At 41.6% G+C, this 21,937-nt stretch overlaps 1 protein-coding gene across 3 annotated transcripts in view; it reads left to right on the top strand.

The window, feature by feature from the left end:
- The first annotated feature begins 5,188 nt into the window (after nucleotides 1-5,188).
- Nucleotides 5,189-21,937, top strand: part of LOC143274972 (uncharacterized) — a 31,580-nt gene continuing 14,831 nt past the window's right edge. The window contains exons 1-6 of one of the 3 annotated variants that reach the window (XM_076578997.1): nucleotides 5,189-5,307; nucleotides 12,070-12,955; nucleotides 13,986-14,755; nucleotides 16,840-16,966; nucleotides 18,798-18,999; nucleotides 19,861-20,007. In XM_076578997.1, coding sequence (XP_076435112.1) covers nucleotides 12,455-12,955; nucleotides 13,986-14,755; nucleotides 16,840-16,966; nucleotides 18,798-18,999; nucleotides 19,861-20,007 — 1,747 coding nt within the window. In that variant the 5' untranslated portion in view covers nucleotides 5,189-5,307; nucleotides 12,070-12,454. The other 2 variants (XM_076578999.1, XM_076578998.1) reach the window with 2 other exon arrangements.

Consider the following 21,937-nt stretch of genomic DNA (forward strand, 5'->3'; position numbering starts at 1 on the left):
GCAGGGTCGTTTCGTCTACAGACTTTTATCCGTTTCGCCAACACACTTATATCCGTTTCGCCTACACAGCCTCATATTTTATTGGTTTTGCCAACAGGTGAAGTCATTGTTCATACTGATAAAAATTTAATGACAGAAACTTTTTCCACCTTCAATTCAGTTCCAAAACAGAATCAGGCCATGCATTTTTCATCATTGAATTCATTTTTTTATTCATCCGACTGGAAATTAATTACTGATTGTAAGACTGAATTTACAACGATTATGATTATACGCTTCATTGATACCACGATATAAAGTGAAAACGAATCTGGGTCTTCTCACGATCCCCGAAGCTGCTGATAAACATGAAGAGCACTGTGAACAACCACTGATTCACAGCACGCCTGAAAAGGATTAAAACGTGCAAAAGACTCAGTGGTGGAAGTGCTGGACTCATGATCGTGCAAAAGACTCATTGGTGGAAGTGCTGGACTCATGATCGTGCAAAAGACTGGTGGAAGTGCTGGACTCATGATCGTGCAAAAGACTCAGTGGTGGAAGTGCTGGACTCATGATCGTGCAAAAGACTCAGTGGTGGAAGTGCTGGACTCATGATCGTGCAAAAGACTGGTGGAAGTGCTGGACTCATGATCGTGCAAAAGACTCAGTGGTGGAAGTGCTGGACTCATGATCGTGCAAAAGACTCAGTGGTGGAAGTGCTGGACTCATGATCGTGCAAAAGACTCAGTGGTGGAAGTGCTGGACTCATGATCGTGCAAAAGACTCAGTGGTGGAAGTGCTGGACTCATGATCGTGCAAAAGACTCAGTGGTGGAAGTGCTGGACTCATGATCATGATTTTATTATATGAGTCTCGTTTACGGAATGCACATTTTAACGGGTGTGTTAATGGCATCAGTAAAGTCAATCAAAATGTATTTGGATGTTTTCTGAACAGTAGTCTGGTTCACAATTAAGGCGTAGGTGAAAGGAACGTGGGTATACTTAAAACTGAGGCGAAACATACGAAGATGAAACGTGGTCCACTGGTTTTGAAAGGGCGATATCCCCTCTCTCCCCCTCTCTTTAATAATAATAATGGTACTTATATAGCGCTGAATCTTGTGCATAGACAAATCTAAGCGCTTTCGCACCAGTCATTCTCACGCACGCGTAACTCTATAACTGGAGAAACTAACGACAAGGAAGAGGCAGGGAAGAGAAACTATTTTGGGAAGAGGTGGGTTTCATCATTGCTTTCCCTCTTTCTCACTCCCTCTCTCTCTCTCTCTCTCTCTGCGTGTGTGTGTGGGGTGTGCGGGTTGGGGGTTGGAAGGTGAACTGCTGATCAGTACTGAAATGACAAAGACTGTATATTGCCGACACATAAAGAGACAGTGAAGAATCAACAAGTCAGTGAGTGAAAGAGAGGGGCAGACCGACGGAAAGAACCTCAGTGCACAGTGACCGTCTGCCCATTATGCCATCTCGCATGTAGGGCAGCAACGAAGAACAGCCACCCATGTCTGTTTTGGGTCAGTCTCTGAATGCGCAGTACCCCAGGTGTACTTCAGGGTCTTGAGTTCCCCTTCCACTGTTCTGCGCCAGTAGAGAGAAAAATGAAATGAAATTATGTTTATTCAGAAGACATTTGGCCCATTCTGAAGGGATCTGAACAAAATGTTACAAATCGTAATCACTGAACACAGCTGTATGTAAATTTCCAAACAGTAGGTCTATATTTCTCACCTTGCAACACCTGCGGGAAGTGCTGCGCATCCAGAATCGGCCTCTTCTCCATATGAGGACACACACCGACAGATAAACCTGCCTACCTACTCATCCGTCGGTCCGACGGGAGACTCCATCACATTTCTCACCAGCAAGTAGCAGTCACACAAGCTTGATACAGATAAAGACAAACTCCATGTTATCTCTTTGTTGGACGGTGAAAACAAAAGGCCTAACCGAAATACACGTGGATCACCGTAGTATTTTCTTTGAATAAATTCTTCCCTGAAAGCAACACGAGAAGGATACGGAAACTCAAGAGAGAGAGAGAGAGGGGGGGGGAGGGAGAGAGAGAGAGAGAGGAGAGAGAGAGAGAGAGAGAGAGAGAGAATAGGACAGTTTCACAATCAAAATCACAATCATTGAAAAGACAGATGTACAAAAGCCATGTGTATACCATAAGGACTCAGAGTGTAAGGTAGGCTATTATAGCACATTGGTATACAATAATGAATAATAATACACAATACAAAATTAAGGATAATCCTCCTCCATATTTGACAGCTTCCAGATCACCTTCTTTGAAGTGTGTGTGTGTGTGTGTGTGTGTGTGTGTGTGTGTGTGTGTTCGGGATGGTATAGTGTATGTCAGTGTGTGTGTGTGTGTGTGTGTTCCGTCAGAATGTGTGTGGGTGTCAGGGCCGTGAGTGCCAGTGTGTGTCTATACCGCGGCGTGCGTATGTGTGTATGTTTGTGTCATTGTCGAAATCAGTTTTGAAGGATTGTGATGCGGTCAGCATTTATGTAATTTAAAAAAAACCCACTTTATTACATCTGTTCGTGGCACATACTAGTTTTATCAGTGTACTAAAAAGACCGAATATACAATCATATTTTGATTCTGATACTGCTATGATTCTGCGTACAAAGTTATTAACTTTGGTTGACAGAGCGGAGAAAGATAGAAAGGAGAGATCGATAGTTTTGAATCAGTCAATCATTTTTTTTTTATCTATTCGATTTCATGAATGACGGGGTATTTTGGATTCAACTGAGTTAATCACTGATGAATTTTGTGTGTATTAATTTTGGTTGACTGACTGACAGAGAGAGAGAGAGAGAGAGAGAGAGAGAGAGAGAGAGAGACAGACAGACAGACAGACAGACAGACAGACAGACAGACAGACAGAGGGGCAGGGGCGGGGGGATGAGATAACTTTGAATCAGTTTACAGTTGTTGGATATTAGCACTACTGTGTAAGAGGTTGAAGTCCTGTGCCATAAACTAAAGCCGTCTCAACTCGGAATTTGTTCTTGCTCGTTCAGTTGTTGATGATGTTGTTGCTGTCAGTTCAGTTGTAAACGACTTTGGGAGATGGTGGGGTTAAGGGAGTCAGTCAGTGTAAAATTGTTGGTACTGAGGGGGTGAACTGAGTAAGATTGGTAGTGAGTGCTGGCCGGTAAGTAAAGTAACGATTTTGAGATAAGTTGGCTGGGGGACTACAGTAATTAAAGTGGGTATACACACGTGCGCTCTTCCTCACTGAGTTGTATATATGGGCCTCCTTGCACACTGAGTACCGGCTGTGACAGCTGCACTGGATGCACACACTTGTCACCACCATGGACTGATTTATGGAAAGCTTTGTAGTCAGTGAAAGATAACAGTGCAAACCATGCCGAGAAAACTGGTTGGTTAAGTTACACTTCGAAGTCACCCGGCCTACGAACGCTGTGTTACGAACATATGCACATTATGTGCCGGATTAGACGAGCTAAGTTCGGCAATACACGCATGCGTGCATGTGGCATCCTCACCACACACACACACACACACACACACACACACACACACACCGTGACAAACGGACGCCGGTACACTGACACACACACACACCGTCAGTGACACACACACAGACAGAGACAGACACTCTGAGACACACACACACACACACACACACACACACACACACACAGACACACACACACACACAGACACACACACACACAGCACACACTGACACACACACACACACACACACACACACACACACACACACACACACCGTGACTGATACACACACATACGGCACCGTGACACACACCGTGACTCACCGGCACACACACACACACACACACACACACACACACACACACACACACACTGACACACACACTGACACTGTGACACACACACACACACACACACACACACACACACACACACACACACACACACACACACACACACACTGTGAATGTATTTTTGACAATTTCAAGATGTTATCTGCTATTGCAGAAGGTTTGCTGCACGAAGTCAAACAGTTGGACATTTGTTATAGTTGTTACAGTTGTTTGATGTTAGCGTTTCCTTCTATATTATGCCTATGTCTCCCCTTTTAATGTTTTTTCCCCCAATGCTCTGTGTCTTTCCCCACCACACACACACATGCGCACACACGCGCACACATACATACACATACACCATTTTTCACCCTCTGCCCAATATTGTTCCCACCACCAAGCCCCGCCCTCCGTCCACTGACCCCTCACCCACCTTTTTTTCCGTCTAATATCATTTAAAGTGGAAGACGTTAAACTGAAGACAACTACTACTACTACTACACACACTGACACACACAAACACACACAGACCCACTGACACACACAGAGCCACACAGACACACAGACGCAGACACACACACACACACACACACACACACACACACACACACCGTGACACATATCTTCAGTGTGAAATACCATCGCAAACGCGCGTACGCCCGTTCATCAGCGCACTGATACTGCCTGTTCGTATACATTAGGGTTTATGACAGCTATAACAAATACGACTTGTGATGGCAAAAGAAAACGATAATCCATGATTTTGACTGCACGGAACACACGCACCTGCGCGCGCGCACACACACACACGTCCGTTAAGGGTGCATACGCACTTAGATTCTCACTCCTTTGAAGAAACGAACTTCACTTTCGTTGAAAACTTATTTTGTCTTGTCAATGATCTAAACTCTCTATTCATTTCTCAGTTTTAAATCACGACGAGCTTTGACAAATGTGCTTTCTGATAAGTCAGAAATGATCGCAATACAAGCTCGTTCGTTCTCGGTCACTTTTCGAGGAGAGTAGAGCTTGTTTATGAATGAAACATTGTCTTCCGCTGTCATTGGTTGAGGCAGTAATGTATGCATGCATGGAAATGTTCTTCTGCTTCGTAAATGTGTTATGTTCTTGTTTCTGCACAAGTGAAAATATTTTGGGCGTATTTTAACAGGTATGAGGCAAATGTATACACGCTAAAGACATGTTAAACAACAGCTTGTTATTTAGTCCATAACCAATAATTATTTTATGAGAAATCAGAGGTTGTCTTCTCCGAATCTTCTCCACTTTCTGGCATGGGAATTACTTGGAAAACCCGGTCCAACATTTGCAACCACCTTGTGTGTGCGAAACGTCTGCCTCGTGCGAGCGGATGTTAAGGTTAAAAAAAGAAAATGGAAAAATAAAAAACAAAATGATTCTGCGATCCAAGAGAACTTTATGATAACCAGTTGGGCACATTAAGGACTGGGTACGTAGAGTGCTTGTTTCTGAGCAAAACGATTTCTGATTATGCGTTTTATTTCATGTGTATGTTGATTTATGTGTGTTCTTGAACAACTCGTTGGGGGGCTGCACCCCCAAAGCGGTGTTTTCGGTCGTATCCGCGGCATCTGCTCAGCCTGCCGATGACGATGTGTGTGTTCTGGTTTGATTTGCTGCTCGTCTTGCGTGAAAAGACATCATCGGAAGAAAAGGATTGGCTCTCCGAAGCATGCCATTTTCAGAAATCGAAAGGTTTAGAAGTCTTCTTCACGGAAATGTCGTGTAGCGATGTGCTAAAAGTCAAGCTGCAAGCAAAACGAACTGACCCATACTGATCCCATTTCTGCCTTGGTGCTGTTTCGAATGTGATCTTCATGTGTCGTGAGTTACTGATCCTTGAATTATTAATTGTTCAGATAGTTATGCACATATCCATGGTATCACACACGTGATTGTTGGTTGATTGTACCAGTCACCCCCCTAAAATGCCAGTATCATTAGAGTCTACTATCAAGTAGTTACTGGTCTGGCCTGATTTTATAATTTGAGCCTCCAGTTTGAGATAGCAGATCACATTTTTATTATTGTCAACCCATCATGGCATAGAATGGTCTTAGGGAATTCACAGTCAGTTGAACTGAATATATACTTTGGATTGCAAAAGAAAATGTGTAACCTAATGAGTCAATGACAATAGATAAACTATAGTTTATTTGTTACAAATATTAGACATAAACAATAATGGTAGTGTTTGTTTTCACATATTTTAGGGATGGGAGAGGATGGTACAGGGGGTAGTCCCATCTTCATGATGATCCATATAATTTTTGGTATTTTAAATCAGAAATAAAATGACCATTGATGATAGTGATGATGATTTTGGTTTGACATTACAAGACATTTTATAATCACTTCCTATCACATCGTGGCAGCAAACAGACTTGAGTCCAGAGATCCAGATTGCACAGAAACCTGCTGTGTCTGTCAGAAATTGTGATGCTTATAGTAGTTGTAAAGATGCATTAGAGAAACAGCTTAGAGTCCACTGTGTGGTACTAGTTCAAGTAGTTGTCTGGTTTGATTCCATGCCACAACAGGGTAGGAGGTTGTGGGGTTTGGATTTATTGGGAAACAAAAAATCCATAATGATGCTAAAATCAAAATTTGGCTGCTGAGTAGTGTTAAACCTTGTATGTCTGTCAGTTTCTGCTACATAACACTGTGCTGTGACAAAGGTTGATCTTGTGTATTCTGTGTGGGTGTGGATTTATCATAATGAAGTTTGTGATAATGAATGATGTGTTTATTTTCTGATACAGATATGGAGTGGCAAATGGAATAAATCATTGGTGTTGCAGGATTTAGCTAGTGCATCCAGCATAATTTTAATTCTGAAGAAAATGTTTCACCAATACTGCGATAGAGACAGACATGAAATATGAAGGGATGACTTTCCGAAACAGGTTTCCAACAGACTTGCAGTTTAAGTATATGTGGTAGAAAAATAGCACAGCTGAAGAGACTTGTTATTGCCAGTTAGTCCAACTAAATCATTGAATATCATATCACTATCATAGACTGAAAAAACAAACAAAAAAACTGTTCACAGAACCTTACAGTAGTACTTCCTTGCATTGTTGCAGGACAGAAAAAATGACTTACCTTACTTATTTGTGAACAAGGTGTATTTCATATGTAGAAATTGAAACTGAAAGTGAGAGCATTATGATTATGGAACCATTTCCATTGTTGGTATTTATTTTTTTTATTGTTTCATGGAAACTGTCTGTGAATTGTGTTAAGTACTATTTCATTTGAAACTTTGTTTTATTAAAGCTGATTAAGCCTCTCTGCAGTTTCATATATTGTAAGGCTTGCAAAGATAGTAGTATTCTTTTTGTATGTGTTTTTTTCCCCAAAAATTCTTAAATGATAAACAACAGTGGCTGCTTTTGATCATGTGTGTATGCATTTTATTTGTAGCTTATGGGTTACATTTTTCAAAGCAATGAATTTGTTCAAAAAGTGTGATACTGCAATAGTTCTTTTTTTTTTTTTTTTTGGTTTGTTTGTGTTTGCTTGTTTTTTTTCTGCAGTAGTACTAACATGACTTTGTATCATTACTGACATTAGTTCTAATATGTCAGCTACAGACTTGATTCACTTGTGCAAAGATTTTTATTATTTGGGGGATAGTCATTGTGACTGAGAGATCCTGGGCAGTAAAGGGACTGCCGCTGTATTTGGTTTTGTAACTTGTGAAGTGAAGGTGGGATTGAACCTGAGGAATTTCTTCTTTTTTTTTCTTTTTTTTTTATACTGACCTGTACATGAAAATTCTGGAGAGGAGAAAGCACTTTCATTATGTTTGTTCTTATGATTATTATTATTGTCACTATATTGTATGTTGTAAATGCTGGTGTTGTTGTTATCACTGCTGTCATTCATTAGGAGCTTTATCAATTGCTTCAGGAGTCACTGACATTATCATAGCCATTTGTGTTGTATTTTGGCAAATTAACATTATAGTTCATTATCATTGTCACTGTGATTATTTCAGGAAAGAGTTTGTGACACATTGATGAAGTGTAGCACAAACTGCACCCATTTCTAATTGTTTGCAAACAGTGTGTAATTGTAAATGTGTGTAGTTAAAGGACTTATGATAGCGGAGTGGGAATTAGGGGAATGATTGCTGGGGGCTTGGCCAGGGGTGGGCCAGGATGCACTGGCTGACTGCACTGACTCATGAGAACACTGAGGCTGATCAAGTGACAAGGGGCACAGCTACACCAACACACATGTACATAAGTACACAGGCACTCACTAATGACTTATTCAGTCACTGACAGTGATTGTGACGCATGACAGTTTCAGTTTTCAGTTTCACAGACTAGAGGCATCAGAGCATGTGGACTGGTCCAAAATGCTGTATACTACATCTACGAACTGAACAGAAAGAAAGCCTAAAAGTGAAAAAACAAACATACTCATCAGGCCTCAAGAGCATACACAATGTTTTGTATTCCTATTTCAATGCTTTCAATTCATATTTGAATGTAAGTTGTAACTTTGTCTTATCAGCTTATGTGATCCCATTGATTAACTTGCTTTGAAAAGAAAAGGCTGTACCTTTCTTTTAGAATGAGCAATAATTGTATTAAACATTATATTTGTGGACTTTTTGTTTCCTCAGTTCCAAAGAGACTTCTTACCCACACCCAAAAGTTTCTATTAGCATGTTAGTGCATTCACATACTCAAGCACACGCATAGATGCATACATGTATGAAAGTATACACACACACACACACACACACACACACACACACACACACACACACATGTATGCATACACATGCATACACATACAGATATGATGTATGTCATGGTTTGCATTGATTATGAACACAAACCAAATAAAGTATATATATATAACTGTCAAGTGATCAGGTTTGTGATACACCCACACAGAATACTCCTAGTCCTACACATTCATAAATGTGAGCATGTGTTGAGTAACAGTAAAAGTGGATTCACAAGACTCTGGACATGTTGTGCTTATTTGCAGGCGCATAGTGTGTGCTTATCCCTGTACAGACAGGATGCATACAACGCATTGTATGGTATTGAAAGAAAAAAAGATTGTGCACTGAATGTAATTTGGATGATCTTGGTGATGAGTTCCATCATGTATTTCAATGTTCTTTTCTCAAGCATAGAAAACATTTGTTAAACTTAAAGCCACAGAAACTCAAATTCTGTGAAGTTCTCACATTTGTTTATGACAAAGAATATGGCAGTTTTGTTGAAACTATCAAAATCTATATAAATTGATATCAAATTGCAAAATGTTTGAAATATTACAACTCTGCTTGATTAAAAAAAAAAACCCACAAAAAAACACAAAAACAAAAAAAAAACCAACAAAAAATCAAACAAAAAAACAAGAGAAGATGTTTGTGCATTTGTGTTCAGAAAATATTTCAAACTCAGTGTTATTTCATTTACTGACAAGTTTGTTAAGTACTGTGTAACCTAGCCACACAAATTATCACCATTTGATGTATGGTTTTACCTTTCGTCACTTTTGTTTTGTGCTTTCCATGTGTCCTGGGGGTCTTTTGGGAATAAACCTTGACTGGCCATTTTCCTCAGGGATTTTTGTTTTTAGAAAGTTGGGCGTTTTTATTTTCCTGAGCAAAGTGAAGATGCAAGGTGTGAAATGGGGTTCATGATTTTGCCATTGGCTGAAATAGTATATTGCATACAGACACTTTGCAAAACCATTTTGAATCAGAATTAGAATTCACAAACTTTCAGTCCCATCTGAAAGTTTCTTCATGTTTGCTCTTTAAAGATTATAGACAGGAGAGAGGGGCTTTCATCCCATGAATGTGAGTGCAGTGTGGTATTTGAGCTCCTGCTGGTAGGAGAGGTGTACACAGTTTGTATTCAAAAACGGGGCCCTGATTTGTAAAGCTTGTGATTTTCTGTCCTGATAAGCGGAAGTGTTCTGCCGGGTTTCTGTGGCCTTGAGTTTTATGTTTTGCATTGAGATTTTCTGTCATGCATCGTTATGAAGTTGCTGATATCTTCTGTTTTGGTACCTTTAAAAACAGATTGATGGTTTTTGTTTGATGAATAATTTGCAATAAAAATGTTGTTTGCAGTGTGCTTGCTAGGACAATAGAAAATCCTGAATTTGATTTCTTTTTCCCCCCTTTTTTATGAGTGGAGTGGGTGTGTCATGATGAGGGCAGGGTCTTTATCTTCATGTTGCTGTATCACACATATACACTCATGCACATGCACGTGCACACACACACCACACACACACACACACACACACACTGTGACACACACACACACTCTCAAAATGATACAAAGTTCAGGGTCTGCACAGCTCTTGCCCAAGGACACAGCAAACTCCTTGGCTGTATTGGAAGTCTGCTTTCTTATTTTGTGTGTCATGTCCCATCCCTGCTTACACATGTAGGGTAGTATCTGTGGCAGACAAGAGGGGGTCAAGGTTTGCACCACTGTCTGCTGCTGCCTCTTGTGTGGAAACCCCAAGCAGACCATTGTCAGGCATACTGGTAGCTGTTGTGTCTTGATCCACTTGGGAAGTAAACTTTGGTCATGTCAGAAGTGCTGGCACTTGGCGTCAGGTTCTAAGGGGGGCTGGTGAAACCATTTGGCACAAACACTCCTGAGACTTGCCCGAGTTTTCTTTTCTCTTTAGGGTTTTTTTTTTCCATTGAGGAAAAGATTCCAGAAAGGTTTGGTTTGCAGCTTTTTCATTAATGGTGTTTGTGTTGTGTGTGTGTGTGTGTGTGTGTGTGTGTGTGTCCACATGCATTTTTTTGGTTAAAACTTACATACAGTGATAACCTTTATTCATAAAATACAACAGATTTTGTTCTGTCTATTAAATGATTTGAAATTTGCTTTTCTGGTTTTGCTCTTTTTTTTCCCCCATCAGGCTTTGTCTTAGTGGTACATCAAGACTGAAAATGTTCATACTATAAAGAAAAAAACATAGGTTTAACATATAAACTGCAGCATAGTGCAGACGAAATATTACCATGATTTGATGGCGGATTGTAAGTGGTCTGTGTTGTCTTTGGAATGTTTAGACAACCAGAACTCAGCTTTCTGTATGTGTGCCAATGTGAAATAGCTTTTGTGTGTATGTGTGTGTGTGTGTGTGTGTGTGTGTGTGTGTGTGTGTGCGTGTGTGTGTGTGTGTGTTTTAAGGCAAAAACATCAGTATTTTGTAAGGTCCAGATAAAAGGTGGCTTTGTCTTGATACATGAATTGAATACATTTCAGATGGAAATGTAAACATGGAAATGATGTGATAAGATTTGGTATAAATAATATGAGATAAAAATTATGTAACTGTTATTTATAAATGACAAATGAAAACTCAGGAAAGGTTGGTTTGTGTAATGTCAGAAAGGTTGATTTGCGCAACACTGAAAAAAAAAATCATTATACGTGCACAGGAAAAACACATTGAGAAATGATTGTTTCAGAGTTGAGCACAATTGACATTTTGCAGTCCTACCTTCCAAACTGAAGATCCTAGGTTTGAATCCAGGATGTGCCAGGTGGGTTAAGGATGGAGATTTTTTTCGGCCTCCCAGGTCAGCAAATGTGCAGAGAGGTCTGCTAGTGCTTGAACCCCCTTCAAGTGTATGTCTTTGCAGAACATTAAATTTGCTTGTTAAATATCCTATAATCCATGTCAGTGTCTGTTAGGGTTCATAAAGACACCTCAAAATCCAAAAAGTATGGCTACCTATATCCGCAAATGGCAGAATAAAACTGCCATACACATCAAAGCACACTTAAAGATAGAGTGAACATTGGATTGTGGCCGACATGGGGAAAACAAACACAATCCCCCCCCCCCCCCACCTCCTCTCTCTCTCTCTCATTCTGTCTTTCTCTCTCTCTGTCTCCCCTCCCCCCTCTCTCTCTCACTCACTAACACACACGCACACACACATGGAAATAGAATAATTGCCAATTCAACCAAAAAAACCCAGTAAATATCGGAGGTGGTTCTTTTCCTAGGTTTTCTTCTATTCTTCTTCGTTTTCTTTCTGTCTTTCACCCTTTCTTTCTTCTTATGTAACTGAGTGTTTAAGCCATGCATGTTTGTCTTTTGAAAACTGGAGAACGACAAAATCAGTATAACTAAAGTCTGAAGTTTTGATTTTTTTTTTTTCTTTTTCCAGAAACCCAAGAATGACGGTGACAATGGTTGGCAAGAAGCGACGCAGAAAACTTCATTCCAATTCCTTAGGAACCACAGATCATGAACCCAAGCACTGTGTTTGACAGAGATTCTTGGCATAACGACAACAACAAAAACCCCAACACGTCAATACATTACGCCATTCCAGTGTACTGGAATGACAGTGTCAATATCATACAGTGATGTAGATAATCAGGTTACATGGAATTTAAAGACTACCGTCTGCACTCAGAAGTGATTGACATTTGTTGAATTGGATTGTGTGTAGAAAACACCACTGCATCAAAAACACATTTTGTCTCACAAATATTGAAGAAGAAAAAACTGAATTTTTTTTTTTTTTTTTTTTTTTTAATCCTTGAACAATGGCAGACACAGAGTGGATGGACACCCCAGGACACAGGGAAGGGGGAGGAGGGAGACAGGGAGGTGGGCAGCGAAGAGGGGCAGGTGGAGGAGGGGGAGGAGGAGGAGGAGGGGAGACGGCCTCATCAGGTTCCACGCCCACAAGACAACCCACGGTGGCGCAGGGAAGCTCCTCCCCCCAGGCCAACTCGGCATCCCAGACATCCCCCTCCTCCTCCAACTCCTCCTCCTCCACTGTGCCCATGCGACAGCTGGAGTTCACGCAGGCCATGAACGATTTTCACCACATGTTCCCGTCCATGGACCGAGAGGTGATAGAGGCTGTGCTGAGAGCCAACCACGGGATTGTGGATGCCACCATTGACCAGTTGTTGACCATGAGCATTGACAACAATGAGGACGAGGACGACTTGCCCGAGCACATTCTGATGTCTGTTCAGAGGGACGTGGCCTTGGAATCTGTAAATGAAAATACAAATACTCATACTCACAGCCATAAGGTGAGTTTCTTTTTTTTCTTTTTTTTTTAATGTCCATATATGTTTGTTGCTTTCACAGTATGTGTTTTATTTTATTTTATTCATTTCATGAAGAACACTTCATGCCTTATTCAGTTATTGAAGTCATATTGCTTTTATACTGCATCCACGTCCACTACTGCTACCACTGATAATGATGATTTTTTTTATACATCTGAAATGATTGGTTCTGATTGTTTGGTATGTTTGACCTTTCACAGCACCTCATTGGCATTTGCTGGGCTTAACCAGAATGCGCAGTCCGTATGATGCACATCAGTCATGATCTGAGTGTATCTGTGCATGTACTCGATATTATGAAGGGAAAGAAAAAGCAGTTCTGATGAGTAACTCAGTGACTGAGAGTGAATTTCACAAACACCATACCAAGGGTAAAATTGAAAGTCAGTCAACAAACAAAATCCATGTACCTGAGCTCAAACTGGCCTTTCATGGCCAAGCACATGACCAGTGGCTCCGTGGTCACTGTAGTCCTGGGAAGAGTGTAATTTCTGATTCCTAGACTAGAGGAAGGAGAGATTTTCTTTAATCATTTCAATGAACAGTCATTGTTGGAAGAGTTAACCTTGGGTTTTGTTGACCATGAAGGTTTAAGTCATTCTACCCCACAGCTGCATGCCGGCTACAGCTCCCTTGGACCATCACTACATGAGACCACTGCAGAATTAACCAGTGTGGTTTGCTAAAATGGCGAAAACTGATGGAGAATTGTTGATTTAATCGGTTGAACAAAGCTTCATTTTCATGCATCTGGGATCCATAAACGGTTTAGTTTAGAATGCCATCTGTACCAAGCAAGAATAAACAAAATCAGAATGAATAGTGTGTTGGTACAAGAATACTCATACCTAGTCCACAGGGGAAGCGAGTAGAATGAGTTAACTACATTGTAATTTTTGTCATTTTGTAGATGAAAAAACATAATGATACATAATATATATGTATGTGTGCCAAAGTGGAAAGAAAAGAATTTTATCTGTCTGTTGCACAGTCGTCCAGCAGTTCTCGGTCGCTGAAACAGGAGGACCCTTCTATGGAGGAGTCCCCGCCTTCCTACACAGAGGCGATCAAGTCCCCCCAGATCATGACCACCACCCCTCACCGCCACCACCACCACCATCACCATGGCAACCACCGGTCCTCCCCACCCACCTCGCAGCGGCGGGGTAGCCCCCGACACCATCCCCACCACCACCAGCACCCCTCCCCGCCCACTGCCACCCTCCTGGACCTGGAAGGGGACCAGACAGAGGGCAAAACTCCACTGGCCTCCCTGGAATCGGCGGCCATGTCATCGTCCTTCCACTCAAGTGGCGCTCATGACTCGCCCTCCAGGTGGGGGTGGGGGGAGACAGGCACCTCGCAGTCGAAGCGCAGCGCTCTGAAGACGTCCAGCCGGCACCGGACCCACTTCAGCCAGGACACGGAGGATGTCACGCTGTCCCACAAGTCCCAGCATCAGCGCAAAGTGTCCTGGGACACAGGCTCCCTGCCTGTCAGGTCCAAGTCCTTCGGGGCTGCAGACAGCAAGCGCGCCCATTCGCATCACCACAGACTGACCTCTGGCGGGGGCGGAGGCGGGGGTGGGGGGGGAAGCCCCCGTAAGTTACCGCCGTACCGCAACTGGAACCCTCCGTTGCTGGGGACGTTGCCAGAGGATTTCCTTCGCCTGAAACCAAAGGTTCCACAGCGTGTGCCGTTGATGACGCAGAAGTCCGATCCTGGTCATCGAAGGACTACTACCTCATCTGCACTGCACAGGTATGATCTCAGGTTTATTTTCCTGTGTTTAATGCTTGGTATATTTTTTGATAAAAATGTTTGTTTTTTAAAAATTTTGTTAGAATTTGCATGTGTATTGGTATACCTGTGAATGTAAGGTCAAAATTTTGTTTCATGATGTTTGATTTAATAAACAACAACTGCTTTTTAACATCAAGCCAGCTATGAAAAAGAGAGAGAGAAAGAAAGAAAGAAAGAGAGAAACGAAATGCAAATATATATATAAAAAGAATAGTGCAAAAATTATATGCACTGTTGCATATCTGTTTTTCACACATGTACACACACACACGCACGCACACACGTGTTCAAGCACAAATACACCACCCCCACCCCCATTCACATATATACATATTCCCTTATATATAATACAAATTCACTGCCAGTATACTTATACAAAACATTTCACAATCAATAAAAGGAGCATTAGACAAATAGATCAAGACTTGTATTGCTGTTAATCGTTTGGACAGTCAAACTCAAAGAGATGATTCTTCAGATTTTTCTTAAACATGTTTTTGATTATATCTTTTAAAGTGGGGGAAGATTATTCCATAAATACCCACCAGACTTCCAGAGTGTAGAAAGCTGGATTTGTCAGGTTATTTTGTGGTCTGGGTGCGCACAGAAAAACAAGGCTTTCATTGATGGACATTAATGATCTCTTTTATTTTTGCTGATTGAAGATATTTTGTTGGAGAGATGTTTACCTATAGGCTATACATTACTTTGTATGAGCAGTCCAACACAGATCTTTGTCAAGAAAGACACCCAAAATTTCAAGTGAATCTACCACTTCTGTTAATGCCTAAGAATATTTGTTTGAAGTTATGTTTTATCCTATGTCTTTTTTGTTGTGCACATACATAACTGCACTTTGTTTTCTGTGCATCTGAAGACGTGTGATTTAACTGTGTCCAATCTTTAGTCTCAGAATATCATCTTTTAGTTCATCAGTTTGTTTACAATTACAGGCATCTGAATTGCTTGAATGTATGGATGTGTCATCTGCAAACATTTTGGATTTACATTACGGTACATTTCTGTATACATACATGTCTGTGCTTCGGAAGTATATCAAGTCTGGAGGTTATGCTTTTCAAAGCATGTGATAAATATTGATCAGAATTAAATGTCAGTGCCACAGAAGTGTGTCAAGGTTATGCTTGTTAAATAGTGGGATAAATATTGATCAGATGTGAATGTCAGTGGCCCAGAAGCATGTCAAAGTTATGCTTTTCACTATATTCGGATAATGTGATGAATATTAAATTATTAATCAAATTTCAGTGTCAGTGCCTGAGAAGCATGTCAAGGCTATGTTTTCAAGGAATGTGATAAATATTGATCAGACGTGAATGTCAATACCTCAGAAGTGTGTCAAGGTTATGCTTTTCATGGACTGTGATGAATATTGATCAGACTTGTATGTCAGTGTCTCAGAAGTGTGTTGAGGTTATGCATTTCAAATGTTTGACAGGAGCATTAGCCAAGTGGTTAAAGTGTTGGACTTTTAGTCTGAGGGTCCCAGGTTTGAATCTCGGTGATGGCGCCTGGTAGGTAAAGGGTGGAGGTTTTTCCAGTCTCCCAGGTCAAAATGTGTAGACCTGCTAGTGCCTGAACCCCCTTCATGTGTACAAATATGTGCACAGAAGATCAAATATGCATGTTAAAGATCCTGTAATCCATGTCAGCATTCAGTGGGTTATGGAAACAAGAACATACCCAGCATGCACACACTGGAAAATGGAGTATGGCTGCCTACATGGCGGGGTAAATAAATAAAATGGTCATACACGTAAAATGTTACCTGTCTGTATGAGTATGTGTGTGTGTGACTGGAACCTGATTTAATGACACAGGAAACGAATGATAAGCGCCGAATGGCAGCTGTCAGTCAGCTCTACCCAGGAGGGCAGCCTGTTGTGCAAATGACTCTATATTTGTAAAGTGCTTAGAGCTTGGTCTCTGACCAAGGATAGGTGCTGTATAAGTATCCACAATATCATCATCATCGTCATCATGTGATGAATGTTGATCAGACCTGAATGTGACTGCCTCAGAAGCGTGTCCAGTCGGGAAGAGCCAGCAGAAAGTGCCGGCCACCATCAGCGCAGCCACACACACCATGTTCCTCTGAGGTCCATGTCCTTTGCTGCTTCCTCATCACGCTCTGGGATGCCACAGCGGGTATGTCCTGACTCTGTCTGTCTGTCACAGTACCAGTCTGTGTGTTTTTATGCACACGTAATGATGTATGTGATTATTTGTGCGTGTGTGTGTGTGTGCATGTGTGTGTGTGTTGTGTGTGTGTTTTCGACATTGTAATGGGTCGGAAGGCTTTACCCAATAAAACATATTTTAGCTCTGAGTTCTGATCTCTCTCTCTCTCTCTCTCTTTCTCTCGAACAGCAGAGTATGAAAGAGGCAGGTTTGTTCTTTTATGTGCATAGATAATCACCTAAGACATCAGCAAAGATTACACACAGTTCTTTGTGTGCATAGATAATCACCAGTCTTCAGCACAGGTTACAACATACAGCTCTCTCTGTGCACAGATTGTCACCCAAGACATCAGCACGGCTTACATACAGCTATTTATTTGCACAGATAATTACCCAAGACATCAGTACAGATTGCATCCAGCTCTTTGTGTGCACAGATAACCACCCAAGACATCAGTACAGATTGCATCCAGCTCTTTGTGTGCACAGATAATCACCCAAGACATCAGTACAGATTGCATCCAGCTCTTTGTGTGCACAGATAATCACCCAAGACATCAGTACAGATTGCATCCAGCTCTTTGTGTGCACAGATAATCAACCAAGACATCAGTACAGATTGCATCCTGCTCTTTGAGGGCACAGATAATCACCCAAGACATCAGTACAGATTGCATCCAGCTCTTTGTGTGCACAGATAATCAACCAAGACATCAGTACAGATTGCATCCAGCTCTTTGTGTGCACAGATAATCACCCAAGACATCAGCACAGATTGCATCCAGCTCTTTGTGTGCACAGATAATCACCCAAGACATCAGCACAGATTACAGCATAGGCTCTTTGTGTGCACAGATAATCACCCAGACATCAGTACAGATTGCATCCAGCTCTTTGTGTGTGCACAGATAATCAACCAAAACATCAGCACAGATTACAACATAGGCTCTTTGTGTGCACAGATAATCACACAAGATGTCAACATGGATTACACACAGAGGCTGTTTTGCTCTTTGTGTGCACAGATAATCACTCAAGACATCAGCACAGAATACATAAGCTCTGTGTGCGCAGATAATTACCCAAGACATCAGCACAGATTACATGCAGAGGCTGTTTTGCTCTTTGTATGCACAGATAATCACTCAAGACATCAGCACAGAATACATAAGCTCTGTGTGCGCAGATAATTACCCAAGACATCAGCACGGATTACATACAGAGGCTGTTTTGCTCTTTGTATGCACAGATTATCACTCAAGACATCAGCACAGAATACATAAGCTCTGTGTGCGCAGATAATTACCCAAGACATCAGCACAGATTACATGCAGAGGCTGTTTTGCTCTCTGAGTGTACAGATAATCACTCATGATATCAGCACAGATTACGTCCAGCTCTCTCCGTTCACTGATAGTCACTAATGACATCAACCTGGATTACATACGGAGGCTGTTTTGCTCTGTGTGTGCACAGATGATTACTCAAGACATCAGCACAGAATACATATGCTTTTTGTGTGCACAGATAACCACCCAAGACATCAGCACGGATTACATCCAGCTTTCTCTGTTCACAGATAATCACTAGTGACATTAGCATGGATTACATACAGAGACTAGTTTGCTCTGTGTGCACAGATAATCACCCAAGATACCAACACAGAATGCATACAGCTGTCTGTGTGCACAGATAATCACCCAAGACATCAGCATGTTACACACAGAGCTGTTTTTGTGCACAGATAATCACCCATGACATAAGCACATAACACGCAGAGCTGTTTTTGTGCACAGATAATCACCCAGGACATCAGCACGGACTACATCCAGCGGCGGATGAGGGAGAACGAGCGGCGGAGGAGGCAGGCGTCGATGGACCTGGACCCAGAGCTGGCCCAATACCTGGAGGACGAACGCCTGGCCCTGATCCTTCAGAACTCTGAGTTCCTGCAGGAGCTGAGAGATGATGAAACCTTCATGAAAACACTGGAGCGAGGTAGGCTGAGCTGTGATTGGCTGATTGTGTTTGTGTGTGTGTGTGTGTTTTGTGTGTGTGTGTTTGTGTGTGATATTTTGTGTGTTGTGTGTGTGTTGTGTGGGTGTTTTTTTTGTTTGTTTTTGTTTGTTTGTTTGTGTGTGTGTGTGTGTGTCTTTGTTTTTGTCAATGTATGTACACGTGTGTATTTATGTATGTGTATAACTGATTTGACTGTATTCGTTTGATTGTATTCATTTGATTGTTCAAGGGCTAGGCTCACGCAACCACACCACACCACACCATACATTTGCTGCAGGACATTAGTTCACAGTGCAGTGAAATGATCTGTTCGCAGTGTCAGCTTACAGCTTGATATGTGGGGTCCTTTTAGCACTGCTGGGTTTTTGTACTGTATTTCATTACTTGATCTTATTATTATTTCTTTTCTTTAAAAAAAAAAAAGAAAAAAAGAAGAAGTTATATTGCACTATCTTCAGTTAGAGAACAGACTCAAGTGCTCTATTTGCACAGCAGACTGTCTACCAAGGAAGAGCTGACTGACAGTTGTGTTTGGGTGCTTATCATTTATTTCCTGTGTCATTCAGTCAGGTTCCATTTATGTGCATGCATGCACATGTATACTAGAGTAGACTATTTTCTTCAGAATTTTGCCAGGGACAGCTGTGTCAGTTAAGAAGTTAAGTGCATGCTGCACAGGGGACCTCGGTTTATGGTCTCATAGGAATGACTGCAGACTGTGACGTAGGTTGTGGCTGAAGGCTGTGTTTGATATGTGAACCAACACCATGTCTTGCTGCTCTTCATGTCGGTGGATGTAATGTGTGGACAGTCAGTCAGCAACCAACACTGTGTGTGCAGACCGCCAGTTTGCAGCGGAGGAATATGCCTCGGCCCAGGAGCTGAAGAGGCAGAAAGCCATGCTGTCGGCCACGGCCTCTGCGGCAGAACCAGAATCGCCAACACCTGCACAGGTGTCTCCGCCGGTACTGGGCCCTGATGACCAAGGTGAGCCACTGTGGGCACTGCATGGATATCAGTGGTGATGATGATGATGATGATGATGATGATAACAACAGTGACATTGATAATGATGATGATAATAATAATCATAATGATAATAATGATGATAATAATAATAATAATGATAATTATGATAGCAAAAACAATAATAATAATTGATAGCTTTTGTATAGCATATTCTTTAAGCAGATTTAAACTGAATGCAGTAGCAGTTGCTCATTAACACATGAAAATGACTGATCACGATCAATAGTACACACACACACTTATGAGCAGAAAACAGCTCATATTGATAGTGGAGAAGATAAATGACATGAATTATGAACTTATGGAACAGATGAAGTTTTTAGCTTGAATTTGAACAAAGGGAGTATTTGTTGCTGCGGGAGACTGGCAGGCTGTAAATTGCAGACAGTGGGAGGACAATAACCAAAACCACAGTGGCCAGATGACTGTTTTTGGGGATTTTTAAGATATTTCCCTGAGGACCAGAGGGAATGCACAGGCTTGTGTTTGAGGAGTGCTTTAGACAGGTAAGGTGGAGGCGTCCCATCAAAATGGTGGTTCTTACCATCCTCTATCAAATCTTTCCAAAAATCAAATCAGATTGTATTGTTTATTGGTCAGGGAAAGGCAGAACTGCTATTTCAGAGATGAATACCTGACAAAATGATTGTTGGGCTTGAAACAAAAAAAAAAGAAAGAAAAAAAAAGAGAGAGAGAAAAAGACCAGCCGCAGTGGTGAAGTGATTAGCGTTGTGGACAGACGGCTGGGAGGACACAGGATTGAATCCCAGCAGAGATGGGGGTTTTCAGAAGAAATATACAGATAGATTACTGAATGGACTGAGTTGATGGTGTTGCAGAAGGGAATGGAGACGACCGACAGGAAGATATACAAAGATAGATTGCTGAATGGACTGTGTTGATGGTGTTGTACTGAATGGACCGTGTTGTTGGTGTTGTAGGACTTGTACTGAATGGACTGTGTTGATGGTGTTGTACTGAATGGACCGTGTTGTTGGTGTTGTAGGACTTGTACTGAATGGACCATGTTGATGGTGTTGTAGGACTTGTACTGAATGGACTGTGTTGATGGTGTTGTACTGAATGGACCGTGTTGTTGGTGTTGTACTGAATGGACCATGTTGATAGTGTTGTACTGAACGGACTGTGTTGATGGTGTTTTACTGAACAGACCGTGTTGTTGGTGTTGTACTGAATGGACCGTGTTGTTGGTGTTGTAGAACTTGTACTGAGTGGACTGTGTTGATGGTGGTGTACTGAATGGACCGTGTTGATGGTGTTGTACTGAACGGACTGTGTTGATGGTGTTGTACTGAATGGACTGTGTTGATGGTGTTGTAGAACTTGTACTGAATGGAGTGTGTTGATGGTGTTGTACTGAATGGACCGTGTTGTTGTTGTTGTAGAACTTGTACTGAATGGACTGTGTTGATGGTGTTGTACTGAATGGACTGTGTTGATGGTGTTGTACTGAATGGACCGTGTTGATGGTGTTGTAGGACTTGTACTGAATGGACTGTGTTGATGGTGTTGTACTGAATGGACCGTGTTGATGGTGTTGTAGGACTTGTACTGAATGGACTGTGTTGATGGTGTTGTACTGAATGGACCGTGTTGTTGGTGTTGTAGAACTTGTACTGTACTGAATGGACCGTGTTGATGGTGTTGTAGAACTTGTACTGAATGGACTGTGTTGATGGTGTTGTACTGAATGGACTGTGTTGATGGTGTTGTACTGAATGGACCGTGTTGATGGTGTTGTACTGAATGGACCGTGTTGTTGGTGTTGTAGAACTTGTACTGAGTGGACTGTGTTGATGGTGGTTTACTGAATGGACCGTGTTGATGGTGTTGAACTTGTACTGAATGGACTGCGTTGATGGTGTTG

This window comes from Babylonia areolata, chromosome 29, assembly GCF_041734735.1.
Source record: "Babylonia areolata isolate BAREFJ2019XMU chromosome 29, ASM4173473v1, whole genome shotgun sequence".
Lineage (NCBI taxonomy): Eukaryota > Metazoa > Mollusca > Gastropoda > Neogastropoda > Buccinidae > Babylonia > Babylonia areolata.